The following is a 22,627-nucleotide window of genomic DNA, read 5'->3' as shown; positions in this document are numbered from 1 at the left end:
TTGCTTGTCAGAAAGTAACTTTTTGTCTACTAGGAACTTCATTATTTGATCTTTAACAATTCTTTCCATCAATCTACAAGCAATAGAAGTCAAGCTAACTGGGCTGTAATTTTCTGCCAAGTTCTTTTTTCCTTTCTTATAGATCGGGGATACGTGCGCAATTTTTCAATCATCCGGTAGTGTACTTTCTGCGAAGGATTTGGACATAACAATGTATAGGGGGACAGCAATGTAGAAAGCTAACGCCCTCAACATAGCAGGATGTATCTCATCTGGTCCCAGTGACTTGTTAGGGTTCAAGCCTTTCAGTTCTTTTCGGACCATTTCAATGGTGAGATCGAAAGTTACACATGAGTCTGTACGTGATGCAAACTCTGGTAGTGGTCCAGCAGGCTCTTGTGTAAAAACACTACAAAATTGATCCTGTAGTACGTCTGCTTTATCTTCATCCCTATAACAGAGTGATGAGTTATCCTTCGGGTCAAGAAGGAGAGGAGAAATTCCCGGTTTTGTTTTCATGGAGCTGCGAATATGTTTCCAGAATTTCTTTGGACTTTTCTTCGCTTGATCACAGATTTGTTCTTCTAGCCTCCTTCTTGTCTGTGCTATTTTTCTACTTACAAGGTTTCTTGTTATCACGTATTCAGCTCTACTTCTCTGTTCTGTTGATGTGTCAATCGACCTTATCCATTTGCGGTGGAGACGACGCTTTTCTTTGATGGTTTTTCGTACCCTGAGTATCAGAGGTTAAGTTTTCAAAGAATGTATTAACCTCTGAAGACAAATAATATAAATTTTATCGCGCATGTGTCAATCTAATAACTGTAGAAAAAATCAAAGATGAAGAGCAAAGATTACCATATTAATGTCTAGCAGACTGTATCAGTATGCAGTTTACTATTTACGAATTCCCCAGAAACCTCCAAGTGTAGTTGAAATGAGTTTATTTCGAAAGAAATCTTTTACATGATCCCCAAATGTATAACAGTAATTACTAAACTTTTAATCATGGAAATGTCACTTTAATTGAATCGAAATAATAGACAGACTTTATGTTATGATTCTCTATCACTGACTCTTTTTACAAAGCATTGATGACTTTTTGTAAGTTGTGTTTTCAACGACGGGAATAAAAATATCGACTATGACGCTCACCCAAGATCTTGGATGGTCGTCATGGTTACTTTTGTCTTCGCTGATTGCGCGATGAATAGAATCTCGATTCGTCGGCACAGCGTAAATATATGATTTTGAGCTGTGCTTTTCACGGTAGGTTTTTCGAAGTTCTGTAGAAATCGCAAATTTCCTCTTTCTTTTATAAGAGTTTTCTTCTTTTGTGCATGGTACGTATTGGTTCCTAAGCTCAAGAAGTTTATCTCGTAACATATTCCAGCACTCATTAACATGTGTGACGTCTGCCCTGCTAATGAAACCAGTAACCCATTCAGAATTTTCAAGATCTCCTTTCATCGCTTCGTAGTCTGCTTTATTGTAATTGTATTTCGCACCTACAGGCTCGGTTTCAAAATAACATTCAAATGTGAATGAGAGAACAATGTGATCGCTTTTGTCAAGGGGGGCTAGATAGGTTAGATTATTGACTTGGTGTTCTTCGTTTGTCAGGATTAGATCGATAAGGGAAGGTGTGTCCGTCCCTCTAGCTCGGGTTGGTTCATCAACGTGTTGGTAGAAAAAGGCGTCTCTTAGAGCGTCCAGGAATTGTTCATCTTCCTTTGTTTCGTCGTGAGGAGTGGACCAGTTTTTCCAGTTGATGTCTTTGTAGTTGAAATCACCGACGATACATTTGTGAGTATATTTGTTGTTGAACGCAATTTCCTTTAAGAGAAGGTTCAATGTAATGTTATTCCTGGCTGATGTGTTCGTATTAGTAGGACTCCTATACATACATGCAAAGAGTAAACAGTTTGATCCTTCCAACTTGATCTCTAGCATGCATACTTCTTGAAAATCATGGGTAGGTCTCACTTCAAGAACAAGGTTTTTTATTGACTTGTGTATAAGGATGACAATTCCACGACCGATTTTATTCAAGGAATTCGTTTCATAAGGCTCGGAGTAATCTTTGACGACATAGTCTTGAATCAAGCGCTCTTTTTCCATTTTTTTGGTTTTACTTCGCATATTGCTATGATATGGGGCTTTTCATTTAAAACTAGCTTGTCTAGTTCTCGTTTCTTCTTTTTCGTAAGCTGATCTGCGTTTGTATACATAATGTTTAATTTTTGTCGTGTTTGTTTTTGTTTTTGCTTCTTATTTTCTACTTTATTTGTCAATGGTTTCTTAGTTAATTTTGGCGATTGGCCATTATCTTCTTGAGGCGGAACCCGTTTTTTGCGGAACCTATTACTCTCCAAATTCCATCTTTTTCAGTCTGGTTCTTCGTTTTTGCGTCAGTTGCCTTTTCTTTATACTTCTTTCTTTGGTCTAAAGTTAGATCCTCGCAAACGCTCACACCCTTGTACATCTCTATCCCTTTCAATGCTGGAAGATTTCCAAACACACTATCCTTTTCTTCCTCACTATTTAGATTGACAATGAGTGGGCGCTTTTTCCCATCAGTTGATTTGCCAATTCTTGAGATACGTTTTATGTCTACCTTGACATGGAGCTTTTCAATGAGTGATGTTACCCATGTCTCATCTTTCTTAGGAGCATCATTTGTTGTTGTCTCTTCAACGCCGTGGATAATCAAGTTTTTTGACCTTCTGATTTGATCTCTTTCTTCCGCTGCCTCCTCATCACGGACTTCTTTGATAACAGTCTTGATATCGTTGTTCGGAGTGGTGGTCTCATTGGTAGAGACAACAGCAGCGGCGTATGATCTTTTACACTCTTCTTTAAGAGTTGACAGGATTTCCGTCCGGAAATCTTCTAGCTTCTTTTCTAGTTTGTTTTCGACGTATTCGACGGTGTGCAAGGCTGGATCATTAGAGAGTTTAGTTTTTAACTCTGTAAGCTCTTGTTTCTGGGATTCGACAATTTCAAGAAGATGTTGTTCTGTTGTTTTCAGTTTCTTGATCGTTTTTTCGTTTTCTTTGATAGTTTCCTTGAGTTTCGCTAATTCTGCGGCGGTTTTTAGTGACGGTTGTGTGGCAGCAGAGGTAACGAGATTCGAAAGGTCTTTAGAAACTGTAACGCAGTTTGGACAGACGTATTTACAGCTGGTTCTTCTGTCATCTTTAAAGCATTGTAGCATATATGGTGGTAATCTAGTACAAAGAAAATGTACTAGTCTGTTGCACTTTGAACATGCCAAACTGTCTTGATTACGATCGTCTACACATGAGGCGGTGGTGCAAAGAGGATTTGGAGTTATCTTTTGTCTTGTGGACGTCATTGTAGATGTTTTAATGAGAATGCAGTTTTCGATGGTTGGATGTTGGCTGGTTTAAGTTGGTTTTAGTAGCGATTTTCCATGATTTTCTTAGAAAAGTGCAAATTTGTTGAATTTGACTATCGCTGTTAGATTGTGACTGCTCTCAATTGACGTCAAAAAAAAATGTTATTTTCTTATTTTAAGAATTTTACTAGTAATCATTTACCTAATTTAATTTGGGGTTTTTACAGTGTACAAATGCTTGTAAAAACTAATTAATGATAATTAAGGCTTTTTATTGCTTTATAATTATAGCAAAAGTTTGGAAATGATTTGGAATAGTTAGAATGATTCTTCTCAACAGCATTTTCTTTGAGATATCAATGAATAAGCTAACATAAATGAACCATATTTTTTTTCTAAAAATGTGAATTACTTTTTACAAAGAATAAAATACGAATCTTAAAACATTCATTAGGAAATGTGTCCAGGTAGAATCAATTACATACAGGTACATAGATACTAAACCAGTCAAAAGACATGCAACTATATTTATTTCAACCAATTTGAAATATAAATGAAACATAGTAGAACCAAACAGCATAAGAAATGCTATGAGCCAGAAACATAACGAGCAGGAACCAAAAATTGACAGGTAACAACGTACTTATAGTTTAACAAAGGATATCGTGATCCAAAATTGTTTACATTAAATGGATTTACCATTAATCTAGAAGCTGTAACAGCGTCGTGTAAAGGATGGAAGATGATAGGACGTACCATGGTAATAGTATCAGTAACGAGGCAATATTGATGAGCAGGAAGCAGGTATTAACAGGAAATAGCGTACATTCAGGACTTTTTCCAACGGCATGATAAGGGATCTCATGGACAAAATTGTTTACATTAAAAAGATATGCCAGTTATCTTGCAGTTGTAACAGCAATATCGTGTAGAAGGATGGAAAATCATGACGTAACGTGGTAATAGTAGCAGTAACGAGGTAATATTGCGTTGTCAAGGTAAACGAATCCTCATTCATAAAAAGCTTAAAGGGAAAATAAGAAACATGAAATTAGATGATAAAGGGTGAGTGTACTGAAATTTCCTCAAAACTAGTTCACAAAAGTTTCTTTCAATCTTTGATAATAATTTCCCAAATAGTGCCTGGTAAGGCGGTCGTCGAAAAATTGTTCTATTCGCATCACCCGCCCGCATCATATTTTCTGCTGATTTTCCGGTGCGGAGATGTGGAAAAAAATCCGGGAAAACCAATTTGTTCTTTCAAAGTATAGCTTTTTTCTCAATTGCTCTGACGGCCATCGAAAAATTGTTTTGCTCGCGTCACCACCCGCCCCTGAATTACTGACGTGATTTAAAAAACCCAGGAATTTTTTTGACCGCCCGTCCGCCCGCATGCATTTTAACACCAGTTGCGACGCGAACAGATTATTTTTTCGATGACCGCCGAAGTATTAACAAGAACACAGGTTAAACATAAAAGATTAATAAAACCAAGTCTTACTCTTGTCTCCCGAATAGACGGGGGGGGGGTCCGAATAAGCAGGGGGGTAGGAAAATTTTCTAAATTCTAATAAGCGGGGGGGATGGAATAAGAGGGGGGGTAATTTGAAGGCAGAATTTTTTTAAACTGATATCAATTTCAACAACAAAAAAAGAAACTTTAACAATTGAACACGTAAAATAAGAACCAATACTAACAAAAAGGAAGATTTTAACAAGTTTAAGGTCTATCTACACTGTAATAAAATATCAAATTATTCAAATTTAATTAGCGGGGGGTCTTAATAAGAGCGGGGGTGGATCTTTTTTCATTTAACATTTAGCGGGGGGATGTCTATTCGGGAGACAAGAGTATAAAAGTACACAAAGAAAAAAGTATTTGTACTTACTGTCGAAGTACCATAACACAGGATCTTTAAGCATTCTTGTTGGGAGTAGAGTATGTTGAATGACGATTGTTGAATAAATTTAGTTACAGTGGAATTTCGTTGCCAATTCAACCACCAACAATAATCACTTTTTTCCATATTCAATCATTGTTCTACTGTTTGGGACGAAAAATGAATCAATCTGAATGTCTAAGAAAGGAGACAGATTGTATAATTTGACTGTCAGCAAATTCACTGATTTATATCTCAATTTTTTGAAAAAAGTGAATGCAATTCGACTGCTGGACTATTGCTCGAGAGCTTTCAGGACATCTTTTGAAAATAAAGATGGCCTAACTCATCGAAAATGTGCATAGAATTACCTGCGTTTGAAAACTTATTATTTTCCAATGTTATCGAAGTAGAGATCAATTGCTCGGCCCATGATTTTAAGTGGTATTGCACCTTTCTCATTAATCCAACTGCGATAAGTATTTTTTATTTTCCGATTTATTTAATGTTGGTCTTACATAGTAATAATGAAACACTAATTTATACCAACTGTAGAAAAAAAATTATATAAAGTGAAAAATATAGTTTCTAAAATGACATAATTAAATTTTTTTTTTAGGTACATATTTTACAAAGGCAAATATTTGATAAGTTTAATTTTTTAAGTGAGGATTTAAAAGATTCAATGGAAGACTCAAGTTTCTTATTTTCAGGAATTTGATTCCAAAGTAAGCTTCCACGGAATAAAAAAGATTGAGTTCCAAAACGTTGAGAAGTTGCCTTGGGTATTGACATCAAGACTTTATTTCGCAAATTATAAGTAATTTTCTTCCATGAATAAACTTGCTGCATGAATTCAGGATTTAATTTTTTCTCGGATTTGAAAACCTCACAGAGTAGAAAGCGAAGATGGATTTCATGGACCGTTTTACATTCGGCGTTCTGTAAGAGGACTTCGTAGATATTTTGAAAATCACAGAGTAAAGCTCTCAAAGCCCGCTTGTGGACTTTTGTGATTTCTTCATATGTGGTCTTTTTACAGAACATCCAAATGATCGGTGCATAGTTAAAAATAGACATGACATAAGCGTTAAAGATTAATTTCCGTTGGTCAAATGTGAGAAGGCTACGAATTCTGTTTAGGCTCCAAATTCTTGATCTAGCTTTAGAGCAAAGTGAATTGATATGTGCGCTAAAAGATAGGTTATTGTCAATGGTGATACCTAAGAGCTCAACAGAATCCGTTGATGAAATTGTCACACGTCCAACAGAAATATTTACAACAGTGTTTTTATTTCCTAATACCAACATTTGAAATTTTCCAGGATTTGCTTCAAGATAGTTATTTGAGAACCACTCTAGGATTATTTCTAAGTCAAACTCAAGGTTTGAGATGACTTCCACAAGAGTTTCAGCACAAGAGTGTAAAGTATTATCATCCGCAAAATTGCAAATGCTGGCTTTTACGATGAAAAGAAATAAATCATTTATAAAAATATTAAATAAAAGGGGTCCAAGTATTGAACCCTGAGGAACACCTAGATTAATTTCCAACCATTCGCTATATTGAGAACCTATTTTTGTTCTTTGATATCGATTACTGAGATAGCATTTCAGAAGGTCAAGACTTTTTGAATCGAGTCCATAGGCCTTGAGCTTGGCTACAAGAAGTTTGTGGTCTATGCAATCAAAAGCCTTGGATAAGTCCATCAAAACTGCCCCAACCTTACCGGACATATCCAAGCTTTGATGCCATTGACCAATCATTTTGATTAAAGCGTGCTGAGTGCTGTGTTTAGCTCTGAACCCGCAGAGTCTTGAATCAAAAATGCTATCAAAGTAAGATGAAAGTTGGTCATGCATAATTCTCTCATAAATTTTAGAAAAAACTGGTAATATGCTAATTGGCCTATAGTTTTTCTTCAGAAATTTGTCTTCTTTTTTGAAGACAGGCGTAACTCTTGCCTTCTTAAGACTTTGAGGAAATGTGGAAGATGTGAAGGCAAGATTTATGAGTTTCGACAATGGTTCTGATAATATGTCAGAAACCATTTTTACTAGCTTTGCTGAAAAAGGACCGCTCACCGATTTATCTTGATTTAATTTGAGCATAACACGATGGATATCTTCGGGTGTTACTTCGCTGAATGAAAAAGATTTATCTCCAGATATGGATTCAAAAATGCGAAGTATGCTAGGGTGGTTTTCGAACGGATCGACTTCGGGATTTTCAGAAAGACTAGATTCTGAAGTTTTTAGGCCAACGTAAGAAGCTATATTTACAAAATAATCGTTAAAAGTTTGAGCTATAGTAGTCTCATCATCTATCAATTCATTAGGTTTATTTGAATCTTCAAGCAAGAAGATTTTTTCGTGATGTTGGACCTTCTTGGAAAAATATGGTTTTGCGGATTTCCAAAAGTTTTCTGATGTCCCTAAATCACGAAAATACTTTCTTTTTGCTTTTCTATTCAAATTTACAATATAATTTTTTTGTTTACGATATAAATTTTTGTAGAAGAGGTTTCCGGTCTTATTAGCTTTATTTTTGTAGAATGAGCGAACCATGATTGCTTTTCGCACAGCTTTAGTTATATGGGGCTTTTGGTTCCCCCTGATGGTTCGCTTTTTCATTGGTGCATGAGCATCAAGAATATTTTCAAAGGTGTTGCTAAAGGATTCAAAATCTGGGAAATCGCAATCGAGGTTTTGAGAAAGATCTGACCGGAAACACGCTTCATCAAATTTTCTAAAAGATCTATATTCTATAATCTTTGGAGGAGCTTTTTTAAAACTAGCTTTGAACATGCTGTAAATCAGATGGTGGTAGTCACTGATTCCTGTTTCATAGGACCCGGTATTTTTGAAGCAAAGAGGTCGATTTGTTAGAATCAGATCAATGCATCTACCCTTTTCTGACTTAAAGCATGTTGGATTTTTAATCAAATTTTTCAATGAAAATGAGTCTAGAAAATTTGACATATTTTTATCAGATATCTCCTCATTAAAATCACCAAAAATTAAAAAATTTTCATACGAAGCACCGTAATGATCGAAAACTTTGGTTAACTCCTCAAGAAAAGGCTTAAGTTTTTGTAGTCTTGGATTTCGATAGATTGAAAGGATAAGCCATTTGGACTTTCTTAGATTTAATTCCAGTGTTAAGCATTCGATTCCTGGCGAGAGTAATTTATGACTGAGTTGACGAAGTGGGAGGTGGTCTTTTACATAAAGCAAAAGACCTCCACTGTTTTTTGAGAAATCGAGTCTTATTGGCTTTTTAAATCCTTCGACAAGAAGTTTAGATTCCGGAAAAAAGGAGTCAAGCTTTGTCTCTGCGATGCATAGTATGTCTACGTTTGGTAAAATTATATTTTTAACGTCTTTTCTTTTATTTCTTAAAGAGTTAATATTCAAATAGGAGAATAAGATACCACTTTCTTTTTTCAAATGTTCCAAAGGATTGGAAAAGATTTTCTTACCATCGAGGTTTGGTCCTGGGTCATGCAGTTCCCATCAGCAATTTATCATATTCTGAAGGTTCTTTTCTAGTTCATTCGTCCCACTGATGTTTAGGTGAAGACGACTTTTATTTAGATGTTCACGAGGATCAATACCACTATTGTCCATATAACCAATGTTGCATTCATTACATTTCCTTTTCAAAATTTCATTTACTTCGACAACCTTTACATTGAGATTATCCCCTCTCGACACAATACCAGATACAACCACAATCGTATTTTCACTCGCACTGCTTACCGATGTCGCTAGTTCAATAATATTATCCGATATTTCTTCCGGCTCTTTGGATTTAAGATCGTTTGTTCCGCAATGTAGAATTAGCATGTCAGGCTTTTGTTCTAGAGTCGGCTTTAGGTAGTGTTGCATGCAATTTGTTTTGGCACCCGGAAACGTCTTGACAACCACTTTTTTGTCTTCGTTTGACAGTTTGTACCCTTTTACATGTTTTATCATTGAATCACCGATTATTGCGACTACTTGTTTGTTGTTATTGCTATTTCTACTTTGTGTTTTATTTCCACGAGATTTACGTTTTGTTACGTTTTCATTTTGTGAAGGTGTAATAAAAATGTCATTTTCTTGCTCGTTTGCGTTTTCTTCTATTAAAAGCCCGTTATATCGATTGTTAAAAGTAATTGAGCTTTTTTCAGTTTGATCTTTCTTGATAGCTTTCATAGGATTTTTTGGTTGTAGAAAAATATCACTAGGAGCGTCTCTTTTTTTGTTTTGATGCGAAAGTTCAGGATTTTCGTTAACAAGAGTGTAAATGAGATCGTCTTTATTTTCGATTTGTTTTCTGAGGAAACCAATCTCATTTTTCAAGTGATTCAAATATTCGTTTTCTCCTTTTTCTGGATACTGTCTAAATTTTAAGTTTTGATCAATTTTAAGTTACTCAAGTTCACTGGTTACTGTTCTTGTGATGAAGGATTTTACTTCCTCCATAATTTCCTTTTTCAAGTTGTTTGTCTGTGCATTGAAAAACTGTTCGTCAATATAAGCTTCAGTATTCCTGATCTCTTTCTCAAAGCTGCTGTTATTTTCCATCTCGAAATGTTATACCAAAAATTGAACTTTATCTCAAGTACAACAAATAATCCAAATCCAGAAAAATTCAGTTTAAATCCAGAAGTTAAAAACAAAAATCAAAGCCAAGAATACCAAAATTCAAAAATCAAAAATCAAAGTTCCATCATCAGATTTTTGACACGTCTACACTCCTCTACGTAAGTAGAATAGCTTCTTCCAAAATTTGAGGAACTATTTGGGTATGAGTCATCTGGGGTTTCGAAAGGTTGGACTGTTGGTGAAGTCGAATTCAACGCTTGTTCAGTGGGCGGGTTTATTGGTGGGATGAGATTTGAAAGTGGTTCGACGGACTTGTCTGTTCGGGTGACAACAGAGGATATATCTGTTTGAGGGCAAAATCGTTTGCCGTATCGTCCGTAACATGTAGTGCACAAAAAAAATGCCCTCTCTGGTAGCAGCTTCTGTTTTTTTCAACTCGTCTATAATGACGGGCCGGAACACTCGCGAGGTCTCAATATGCCATGCCCTTTCTGATGATGTCGTTTTGTCGTGAACAATACACTTACAATCTTAGGAAAAGCCAACTTCTGATACACAACTTCTCCGCTTCATTGTTATTACGGAAATGAAGTGTTCTGATGTATTATAATGTATGATAGATTAGATACCGCAACTGTTGTAAAATGATTTCCCGATGAAAATTCCACTACCGCAATTGCAGTATACCGCAAATGAGGGATTTCCCTGACTGGTTTACACCCCTATTCCAGTGACCTGATGAAAGTTTGAGGGTACTGTTCTCAACGAGGACAATTTTTTTGACCGACTTCTCCTGTGGGTGAGGGATCTCACCAAGTCTCTGACACAGGCGTATATAAGAAGATGGCTAGAACAAGTTTCGTGAAAAATATTACGATTGTTTGTAAAAGATAACTTACTTTCTTTCAAGCGAAGGTTTGAAAGTTTTAAAATTCACATGCAAAACACAGCTCGAATTTGTTTACAATTTAGGTTTTTGTTAACATTCAGTTTTACTACAAAGACATAGGAGAAGAGTCGTCATAATTTGCGACGGTTTCTCTAGTAGAAATTTTGGTATTTTGAAAATAAATAAAGAATGGCTTTGGAGATCAAGCTCCTTCAAAACAAACTTCAGAAAAACATCCAGATTTTTCTGCATACAAACCTTAACCATAACAGGCAACAAAGAGCTCTTCCCCCGCCACAACTTGCAAGAAAACGATTTTTCAAAACATTAGAATGTTTTTCTCTTTTGCAATTCTGATTGGAAGAAAAAATCAATCACGCGGGGAGAACAATGCAATGACTTCTTTTCATTCATTTTTTGAGTGGTAAATATCTCTCCCCGGGGGAGGCAAAGACTTTATCAAGAACAGAAGAGACAAGCAAAGGAAAACCAAATAATTACAAATACAAGAAGAAATAAAATTAATTCAATCGAAAATATTAAAACGATCTTCACAACAATCAAAATTAGCCACCAGCAGTAAAGAATATTCGAATGTTTTCGTTTGGTGCGATCAAATATTCGACGACAAAAAACAACGGAGCTCTCATTTTCTGCGATGAAAACCAAGCGGAGAGTCCCGAGTAGATCCGGATAATTAGAAGAACCAAATCAGCCCATAAACTGTTAAGAAACTTCCGAGTTGTCTCTTGCGAATTAGGCTTTTGGAATAATCGGCCAGAATGGTGAAAATTCGTGAAAACAAGCATCATAGATACAGAGGTGACGTCGATGAAACCGGGAAGTATCATATGATATGATTGAAGGTGACTGCTCTTGTTAACTGTTTTCTATAAAAAAGGTATACATTTGGATTTCGTATAACGTTTTGAAATGAACTTTTGAACCCCCCCCCCATAACGTCAAATTGACGTTTTGCGTTGTCAAATGAATATGGACGGCTCCCCTTAGGGATTGAATGTTGTTTGGCTGGCAATATCATCAGTGGTTTGATTCTGTTAACTTTACAGCTTGCTTTGCTGCAAACTGAACGAAGAACATTGAGACATACTGGGCACTGCTTTAATCCCAAAGTTAAGCATTTTTGTTGAAAACATTTACATTGACTTTTGCATTTGATGAATGTTTCTCTGATCTGCTCCTCTTCTTCTTCTTTGCTTCTGCTTTTTCAGTTTCCTTCTTCGTTTCTCATCACTGATTTTTTTACCTTGGTTGCTACATCTTTAGCCCTCATTGAGTCGTGTACCTGAGTCACCCTTGTAGTTGTGGTTGCTTTCTTTTCTTCATTTGGCTTAACCCTATTCAACCTAGGCTTTTAGGGGCGGTTCAGAACTAGGGGGGGGGGGGGTTTCCTGTATCATCCCTTAACTTTTGATGTAGTGGGTCTTTTTGGATGAAATTTGGCACACAAGATCCTTGACACATAAGGTAACTTTTGACAAAAAATTTATTTGATGACGTCACTCATCATGCCCAAAGTGAGCAAAAACCGAAAATTTCCTTTGTTCTTATAAATAGCTATTGTATTCTAACAAAAGCTTTAGAAAAAAGTTGGCTGAGTTTATTTTAGCTTATTTTATCCTAAATATTCAATAAATTATGGTTTAAACGATATATTTGACATTAAAAATCAACTTGTATTGGAAAAGTGTCAATTTTTTTGACACCTTACTGTCAGAAATGTCATCATGCTCAAGGTGTGAAAAATTTTAGGTGTCAAATTATTTTGAAGCTAAATAAAAGTTAGGAATTTACAGAAAATTTCACGGCAAGAGCTCTATTATTTCAGGAGCTATTACCAATAGTTTGACCTCCGAACCGAAAGAGCCCCCCCCCCTAGGCCGAATAGGGTTAACCTTTTTTATTGTCAGGAGGCCAGGAATTTCCTCCAGTTGGATGCTTCTCCATTTAGCCTTTCTATAATCACCTTTTCTTTTGTCAGGAGGAGACATGATGAGTGATGAGTCTGGAGTCAATGTAGATGTTGATGGAGGAATTTCTTCTTTTGTATACATGTTGCTGCTCTGTCAAACTTATCTTGTTGCATGAAGTTTACACTCAATCTACTTGATGTTATTCCAACCCGCTTGGCACATGAAACTAATGAATCTATATCTGCCCATTTAGGCCATATCTCTCGCCATATTATTTTGGCGATTGACAAAAATTTTTCAATTTGCCGATAATTAATTTTGGCAATTTACCTAAAATTGAAGGCATAGAAAAATGTTTTTTCGTCAAAATTTCTTCTCTTAAGGTAGGTACCGGAATTTTATTGTTTATTTTGAGGCCTTAGAAAATTTTTCATGGGCGTCACAAGTAAAACTTTAAAGGCTCATTGAAGGGCTAAAAAAGGATCGATTTTAAATTCAAACCAACAAAAACGATAGAGCTGGAAATTCTCAACAAAAAAGTATTTCGACTATGCAGCAAGAGATATGCCCAAAACAAATCTAGTTGGAATTGATGACTGACGTTTTTTTTTTGGTTGGGGTTACAGTATATGGCCCCCAAAACGGAGACGGCCCCCAAAACGGAGGTTTTCATTAAAATGAAGATTCTGACTTGTAGATTTATCAAAATTAAACGATTTTTGTTTATTTTGAAAGAATGATGGTTATACTTAAAAATGAGCATGTTTTTGCTGGTTTGAGACAGATTCAAAATAACATATTTGCGCCCAAAGGAAATATTTTAACACCAAAATTAGATAAAAATTGCATATAGCTCACTCTAGCTCCTTGGATATTGAAAATAAGTTATGAAAACGGGGTATAGGAAACTTTCTACACCTAATGCCATTCAGAAAATGCAAATACATCTGTGACTTTAGAGGCTGGGTAAAAGATATAGCATCTTGAAGGTCAACTAGTATTTTGGAGCCCTAGAATCAGCATTGACAAAACCGAAAATTCTAAATATGAGAAAGAGCAAAAAATCTTGGAATTCTATTCCTATCACCTTGAGTTAATAGTTTATAACAAAAAGTTAACATTATATATAAAATTTTTCGCTGAATCAGCAAAAACGGCAAATTCTGTCATTCTTTTGCAAAACATTGGAGAAAAATATCTTTAAAGCTTAATATTTTCAGTTTCAGTTAGGCTTTTTTTCTAAAATTTTCACAGCTTATTCCATACACGAATGGAACTGCTTGTTGGGGAATTTGAGCAAAGATTGGAATCAGCTTCCGTTTGTAACTGGTTGATTATGTTCAAACTGAAAAATTGATTGAAAAATTACAATTAGAAAATAAACTAGAGAAATTGATTATTGACAATAATTGAATGCAATAAATGAACTTAAATTTGACTAACAAAAAACATGCCTAAAAATGACCTAGCCTAATGTCCAGACCTAAACCGGACCCAACCTAAATGTGCATGAAAAGGAGGCACAAAAAGCAAACAAGAAAGACACAAAGGCAAACAAAGAGGCAAACGTACCGGATAGCCACATGCCAAATTTGAAGGCAAGTGAATACAGGTACATGAAATGATTGACAAAGGATTGAACTTGAAATATTGAACTCTAAAACTTGTATCTAAAAACACATCTCAACATCTTCCACATACATCCTTCTTGTGTAAGTTTCAGAATTGAATGAATGAGTTGAATTGAAATTGTAAAAAATTGATATAATATCTAGCGATAATTGCCTACGATAATTGCCTAGGGAATATAAGTACAAGTCATTTGCGATGCAATAAAAAATATAATTGTCCTACGTTAAGTTCTTTTTGTATTTTGAATGTTTTGTTAAAAGTAATTAAATCAAATTAAATTAGGGTGCAGTTCACCCTACACTGCCCCACCACAGGTGGCAAATTGGTTAGCATTATAAAGGTACAACATCATAGAGGTTTCATCCACACGATGAATCACCACAAGATTTCGAACCGAACGAAATGTAAAACGATGAGTATTCTCTGAAGCATTTTGATAACGAACCTTAACTTTTCGAACTTTCTCGTCTCGATCGATTTCAACGGATTCGACCATTCCAAACTGGTAATTTGAACGTATCGGTGAATCTTGCTTGGTAAATAGAACAACATCACCTTTCTTTAAGCTGGTGTCTGATTTGAACCACTTTGGCTTGGCGATAAGTCCTGGGACGTGTGAGGTTAACCATAGCTCGAACCAAGAATCGAAAATTGCTTGATTTTGTAGAATGATCTTTGATGAATTTCCTGACAATCTGAATTCACCGGTTGGGCTTCTGTCGTTGTTTCGTCCAAGTCTCAGTCTATTTGGTGTGATGATATCCAATGATTGCAAGTCTCCATCGTAGTCACGAATGCCTAATGGTAGATCATTGATGCTGTTTGCTGCTCGAGATGCGAATGTCTCCCATTGCATGATTGATAGTCGTTGATTGGAGACTGATTTTTGGATGGACTTCTTGACTTCACGAATTTTTCGTTCTACGAGACCATTCATATTGTGGCCTCCAACTGGACAAGTGTTGAAATCGACATTGGATTCTTTGAAGAGACGACGTTGGATGTCTTGAAAATCAATTTGAAGTGTTTCGCAAGCCTTGACGAGTTGGCTGCCCTCATCAGTGAGCAGTCGACGTGGATACCCAACTTCGCACGATAGTCGAGTGAATGCTTGTAGGAATGCGTTTGTCGAGTAATCCTCCATGCATTTGATGCTGATGGTGGTGGTAGTAGCACAGCAGAAGACGGCGTACCAGATCTTGACAGTGGCCCTCTTGTTGTGATACGAGTATGATTCAAATGGACCACACAAATCGACTTGAGATACGTAGAAGATTGGAGCAATCATCAGGTTGTCAGGTGATACTGGTCCCATTGATACGTCGATGGTTTTCTTGAGAAGGTATCGACACCTTTCACAAGTTGATCGAATTGACTTGACCAGACTCCTTCCTTCGATGATGAAAACTTTCTGAAGAACATATCTCCAAGTGGTCTCCACACCAGAATGTGAAGCAGTGATGTGGTTCCAATGGATGTCGTTGACGATGCTGTAGGCGATTGGTGATGACTTCTCCAAGATTGGGACACAGAATGACGTCGATTGAAGATCTAGCATTCGTTGTGTAGCCTTCCCAATGATGGTAACAGAATCAGTTGGTAGAATTCGTCCTGTGTATGTGAGAATTCTATCCTTTTCGATTGAGGTATTTGAATACTTTGATGATGATACGAACTCTTTGACTTCTGATGTTCCTTTCCTGTAGAAATATTGCTCTGCTCGTCGAAGCAATGAATCTGAAATAACTAAAGCTTTTTGTGAAGTGTTTGTACATTTTGATCGTGTACGAGAAGAAATAGATTGTTTCCTTTTTGGATCGAAGATGATATCGATGAATTTGAAGACTAGCGCCATAATACGAACGACTGTACTGAATTTGTGCTTGTTTGGATCAATAAGATAGGAGGAAAATACGTACCTCCTCTGAAGCTGGTCTTGATTGGATGATATGTGATGCACTTGAGCAGCACGTACTTCTTTGGATGCTTGTTGGAGTTCAGATTGATCCAGTGAGATGTCTTCTGGTGACAGCGAGGGGAACGTTGATGATGGTTTCCTCATCCATGCATATCCGTTGTACCAAGGTGAATCTGGTTTGATCAGATCTAGTGATGAATTACGTCTTGTACCAAGGTCAGCTATCATGTCTGTTGATTTGATGTACTTCCAGCTGTCCTTGTTGGTGAAGCGTAGGATTTCCACAACCCGATTCCGAACCCATTCCTTGAGTGGTCGACTTTCGTTGCAAATCCAATGGAGTGTAATTTGATTGTCAGTGAACTTGTGTGCAATGTGATCTTGCTTGAAGGCTTTTCGAACAACCTCTCCTGTGTGGGCATTGAGAACTGCAGCTGCCAGCTCTCCTCTTGGTTGTGTTGTATCGTTTAGTAACTTTGATCGAGCAAAGATGAGTTGACAAGAATAGCCATCTGGTACTGGGAATCGAACGTAGATTGCTGAACAGATCATTGATGGACTGGCATCAGCAAAGTCGAGGGTGTCGATCTTCAGTGATGTTGCATCTTGTGGAACAATGGCTCGTTGATATGTGATCGTCTTGATCTCCTCCATGAGGTCGAAATGATTGATCCATATGTCACGAAGGTTGGCTGGTAACTCGTCATCCCATGCTAATTTGCGTTGAACGAGATCGTGAATGTCCAGCTTGAACGTCGCTGTGATAGGAGTAAGCAGTCCTGTCATGTCGAAAATCTCGGCAGCCTTTGATGAACAGATTCTTCTGGTGAGTCGTTTTGGTACTTCTTTGCATTCACCAAGTTTCTTACCGCGATATTTCTTGGCGAAGTCAAGGTTGATGTCGAAGGATATGAGGTCATTCTTTGGATGCCACTTCATTCCAGCGACTGAGATTGTGGTGCCATCGGCTGTTAGAGAGTCTTTCGGTTCTTCTCCAGATATTGTGAATCCTTTCAATGTGAATCCACCATACGATAGAATTTGATCGATTGATTGACATAGAAGTTTGATGGTACTGATTTGATCACCCCCAGACAGGCAATCATCGACGTAAACGTCCTCAGTGATGACTCTAGCGACCTCTGGTTCGTCTTTGCGATGTATTTTGACGGTTTCTCGAAGTGCTGTTTCGGCTTGATTTCCGGATGATTTGACACCATATATCAGTGTCATGATGACCTTCTCCTCTGGTGGTTGACTTGGATCAAGGTGTTCTTGCCATAGGTAACGTTGAAGGCACCAGTCTGATTCTCTAAGCTTAACGGAATTGTACATCTTTTGTACGTCAGTATGAAATGCGATGCGATGTCCTCTCCACCTCAGAAAAATTTCGAGTAGCTTGTTCATTGAGTTCCTTCCTTTTGCTAGAACGTCATTGAGTGAAAATCCAGTCGATGTCGGCATGGAAGCGTCAAAGACAATTCTGCACGGTGTCGATATAGAAGAGCCTTTCCATACAGCCCTCCATGGTATGAAATTCTTGATCTGAGATTCTGATAGTTGCTTTTGGATGTCAGTGGGCAAATTCTTGACATATTCGACGAATCCCAGGTGTTGCAGTTTCTTCTCTGAGATGAGGATGTCGTCCTTATCGTCTTGATGCTTTTCCAAACGTTTAAGCTGTTGTATGTAAACGCGAAGTGCAATGTCTCGATTTGGTGCCAGTTTGACCAGAGGGTCGTGTATTAGTGGAAGATTAGCAATCGATGAACAATTGGATGGGTCGATAGTGATGGAGCGATTAATCAAGTCTTGCTCGACCTCCTCTTGGATGCTAATGGAATCTTCTGTAGAATGGTTCTTACAGGTTAAACACTTTCGACAATTGACACAGCGATAGTTAAGGTCTGTACCAACTGATTCGAACTTCTCATTAAGATTGGTGATGTATGAAGTTGATGGTTCAGATTCGTCGTTGTTGATTTGGTAAGTTGGGTTGTTAGTGAAATACAAGTCATGTCGAACCTCACTGAAGGTAGCTGATCCAAGTAATCGAATGTCTGGATCAATGTAGAACCCGAACTTTGCTGCTTCCAGTTGACTTGCTACAAACTGTGACGAAGTTGAGTGATGATGATTTTCGATACTTGTGAATACCTCATGGGGACCACCGATCACCCCATAAGATCCATCGATGTTCTTGAATTGTGATTGGTAGATGGTCAAGCCAGAAGGTAACTGGTGGATGAATTTAGGAAAGAAACGAAGATAACGTATACCTATCATCACGTCGACGTCTCCTCCAACCATTGGTGGCAGTCTTGGAAGATGATTGATGTCGTGGCCAGAGTCCTCCCAACTGTGCTGAATGTCGTTCTCCACTTTTCCTTGCAATGGATAGAAGGGAAAGGTCGCAGTGAGTGTGTCGAGACAAACTCCAGTCATCTCTGCACCATTGTTGGTTGCCAGTGGTAACGAGAAGGTATAGATTCCATGTGTTGATTGTGTTGTGACACCTCCAACGCCACCAACTGGAATTGGTCTTGAGATGATCTGTTTGGCTCGATTGCTACCCAGTCGTTTGGTTGCATCAAACTTGATGACAGAATTCTTGCATCCATTGTCGTAGAACAAAGTGAATTGCTGTTGGTCAACTTCAATCGTTTGCAACACGTAGATGGCTTGATGATCATTGGGCTCTGGTTCGTCTGGGGTGAAGTGATAGGTGAGACGCATGTCTTTGGTGAAGGCTTCTAACTGTTGGATCTTGCTGATGCATCTTGATTTGTAGAAGTCAAACAGATCTTTGTTCTCCTGGGTAGATTTATGTTCGTCACAAACCAGCACGTGTTTCTTGTGAGTAAACTTGTCATGGAGAGTATCTTTGCAGCAGAAGATCTTTTGGCAACGTCCCTCCTTATGTTTCCCTTGGTCGTACTTGGCTCCAGGATACAAGCACTGGAAACAGAGTCCTTTGGATTTGAGTGCATTGAAACGTTCGATAGGAGTCATGTTGACGAATACTGGACATGCGAAGTATTGGACGATCTTGCTTCCTTGTGGTCCATTGGTTGCAACATGATTTGTGGCTTGACATATGAAGCAGTTGAGTTGATCAGGTGGACGACGATTCTGTTGACCATCAGTGTGGTGTGATGATGGACCTCGTCTGAATGGTGGTGAGTCTTTCTTTGGAGGATCTCTCTTGGGTGGATCTGATGTTGGTCCTTGGATCATAAGTCTTTGTTGATGAATCCTCTTCTGATGGTCCAGGAAGGATATGAGTTTTGACCAGATTTCTTGTTGCTCGAGGTCGTCGGTACAGATGGTGTCTAGGAATTTCGTTGTTTGTACATCACCGATCAGCTGGTAGATGGTGTTGAGTCCTTCACCATAGTATAGGTACTCTTCAATGTTGTGTTCTTGTGCTAATCTCATCAAATCTTGAAGCACGTTGATGACTTTGGTAAGACTGTCGATAGCTTTTTCAGGTTTCGTTGATTTGCTGACGTCCAATGTTTGAAGTTGAAGAAGCCTCTTGGATAGCATCATCTTTGGGTTACCATAGACACCTTTTAATCTCTCCCATATGATGTCGATGTCATCAAGATTGCGAACTAAGTTAAGGGCGTGGTCTGTGAGGAAGTTGTTCTTTAACAGCTCAGGTAAGAATTGCTTTGGTGTTGTCTTCAGATGGAGCTTTTCAAAGTTCGTACGGAAGGTAAAGAAATCGATCTTACTGTCGTATCCGGAGAACTTTTCGATTTTGATGTTTAGTCGAGAACGATTGAAGTCGCGACTCTTTTCGATGTCTCTGGCTGCAAGCTCATCATTGATGTCTAAGATGAAACTCTTCTTGAGATCGAATAGCGTTTCGAATTGTTCGCTGATGTTCTTGAGTGTTGTCTCGTAAGATGCATCAGAGCTTCGTGTTTGCATGAGGGTTTTGATGTTGTCTGCAACCTTGTCGACCTTTGATGAAAGATGGGGTATCTCCTTCTTCCATTTCGATATATCCTCGTCAGTTGCAGTTTCTGTATCTTTGGAAAATTGTTCTGTAAGTTCCTTCAGATCTCGATTAATGTTGTTGACGAGGAACTCGATTGATCTTTGTTTTCGTTGGATTTCGTCTTGCTTCATTTTGTCTTGCAAGACTTTGGTGTTGTTGTTCACGCCTTTGTTTGATTTGATATAGGATTTGATTTTTACATCCAAGGTGACTTTGATCTCGGAAAGCAGGTCAGACTGTGGATGATTTCTCATGAGGATATTTCGTAATCGTCGAAGATTGGTTCGATGTTGCTCGAGTTTCGAGGTAGTGACGTCATCAAAGGATGCATTCTCATCAATCAAGTCATCAATATCCTCGATTGCAACCATGATATCGATTTCGAGTTGAGTGGTATCTTGAGGTATCGTTTTCAGTTCCTCAGGCATGTCATCCTTGGGCGTGGCCTCGATTGTGTCGTCATCTTTGGGTGTGACTTCGGGCGTGACCTTGGATGTGTCTTTGGGTGTATCTTTGGATGTGGTTATACTGGTTTTTGGTCGAACGTCTCGTTTCTCCTTTGGTTCAGTGTAGTCTATACGTTCGAGTGGTCTTAGGTTCATTGCCATGTTGAATCCCCGTAATGTGAATTATTGGGTGTGTCCTGTTGAGTGGATTCCAAATTGATAGGTCTCCTTTTGAGTGGACGTTGTTGAGTGGATCACCAAATTGACTGAATGGATCACCGATTGATAAGACGGATGTTCGCTTGGATTGATGAACGATTCCGTGTGTTTGAAATTGAATGGGCGGGTTCCCGTTGAATGACGTAGGACTCCGTTTGAATGTTGGGGAATTTGAGCAAAGATTGGAATCAGCTTCCGTTTGTAACTGGTTGATTATGTTCAAACTGAAAAATTGATTGAAAAATTACAATTAGAAAATAAACTAGAGAAATTGATTATTGACAATAATTGAATGCAATAAATGAACTTAAATTTGACTAACAAAAAACATGCCTAAAAATGACCTAGCCTAATGTCCAGACCTAAACCGGACCCAACCTAAATGTGCATGAAAAGGAGGCACAAAAAGCAAACAAGAAAGACACAAAGGCAAACAAAGAGGCAAACGTACCGGATAGCCACATGCCAAATTTGAAGGCAAGTGAATACAGGTACATGAAATGATTGATAAAAGATTGAACTTGAAATATTGAACTCTAAAACTTGTATCTAAAAACACATCTCAACATCTTCCACATACATCCTTCTTGTGTAAGTTTCAGAATTGAATGAATGAGTTGAATTGAAATTGTAAAAAATTGATATAATATCTAGCGATAATTGCCTACGATAATTGCCTAGGGAATATAAGTACAAGTCATTTGCGATGCAATAAAAAATATAATTGTCCTACGTTAAGTTCTTTTTGTATTTTGAATGTTTTGTTAAAAGTAATTAAATCAAATTAAATTAGGGTGCAGTTCACCCTACACTGCTTTCAAAAGAGATTTGTTTTCAAAAACTTGATTTAGACGTTGTTAAATCAAAATTGTCATTTTGAAAATTTCTAAATTTTCAATTTGGACTTTGCAATATCGAAAATCTTGAAATATTTCATAAAAATCATAAATTTTACATCCATCGGGTCGTAAATTTAAGGGGAAACACAAATATGTTCATAGTTTTTCCCCCTATTACCACTGGGCTTAATAATTTGATTTTAACTACACCTCCGTTTTGGGGGCCCCAACCCTGCATTTTGACAACCAGGCGTATACTGTAAAAATTTTATCAAAAAATTTATGCCCAAAACCCTCTAAATCATATTTCAAAATTATGGTCAAAATTTTGTATTCATATCTAAAAGATATCTCGAGAAATCGCTAAAATTTCAAACCTCCGTTTTGGGGGCCATTAGATAAAAGCGATTGAAAAATATTGTTGAAATTGAAAATTTTGAAAAAGAACTTCCAGGAAATAAAGTAGAGATGTTAAAGGTTTTCATGCAGCAAAAATTTTTGTAAAATCTCTTTTCCTCTAGATTTGAGAGAAATTTCAAATTTGGTCGCCGTTTTGGGGGCCACATACTGTAATGCTTTTCTTTTTTAGACAATTAAGAAACTAATTTTTTAATTTAACAAAAGTATTAACTTTCTTCCAATAAAAATCGCTGAAGAGACAACTTTTATGCATTGTCAATATCCAAGTCTGGGCTGATGGAGAGTGTCAGCAAATCCACTTCCTTATGGGCTGAGCAATTTTCTATTTAGAAATCGAGTGCCCCCCCCCTTAGGAAATTTTAATTTTAGTCCGACCTTTGGAATGCACTAAATTTGAGCCATCGTTGTAGAAGCAACTTTGGAGCGGCGCAGGCAAACTTTTTTTAAATAGCTATCTTTACGTAGGAAGCCCCCCCCCTTCGGAAAT

The 22,627-nt window shown here is 37.5% G+C and overlaps 1 protein-coding gene and 1 long non-coding RNA gene across 2 annotated transcripts; both read right to left on the bottom strand.

Annotated features, from left to right (window-relative positions):
* Window positions 1–4,302: 4,302 nt before the first annotated feature.
* On the bottom strand, window positions 4,303–5,398 carry LOC136820325 (uncharacterized). Its single transcript, XR_010848556.1, has 2 exons — window positions 5,251–5,398; window positions 4,303–4,385 (listed from the first exon to the last, which is right to left on the bottom strand). It is a non-coding gene; the product is annotated as an uncharacterized lncRNA (long non-coding RNA).
* Window positions 5,399–13,947: 8,549 nt separating this feature from the next.
* On the bottom strand, window positions 13,948–20,644 carry LOC136820317 (uncharacterized). Its single transcript, XM_067076514.1, has 2 exons — window positions 14,230–20,644; window positions 13,948–14,002 (listed from the first exon to the last, which is right to left on the bottom strand). Exon 1 carries the CDS (start codon window positions 20,642–20,644, stop codon window positions 14,585–14,587), a length of 6,060 nt encoding a protein of 2,019 aa, XP_066932615.1. The 3' UTR covers window positions 13,948–14,002; window positions 14,230–14,584.
* Window positions 20,645–22,627: the final 1,983 nt, after the last annotated feature.

This window comes from Clytia hemisphaerica, unplaced genomic scaffold (assembly GCF_902728285.1).
Source record: "Clytia hemisphaerica strain Z4C2 unplaced genomic scaffold, Clytia hemisphaerica genome assembly, whole genome shotgun sequence".
In the NCBI taxonomy this organism is placed as follows: domain Eukaryota; kingdom Metazoa; phylum Cnidaria; class Hydrozoa; order Leptothecata; family Clytiidae; genus Clytia; species Clytia hemisphaerica.
The sequence above is the reverse complement of the archived record's forward strand: the minus strand, read 5'-3'. Positions and strand labels throughout refer to the sequence as shown.

What these genes read in the sequence shown, in the direction of transcription:
- LOC136820317 (XM_067076514.1), bottom strand. Translation starts at nt 20,644, where the DNA reads ATGCCTGAGGAACTGAAAACGATACCTCAAGATACCACTCAACTCGAA.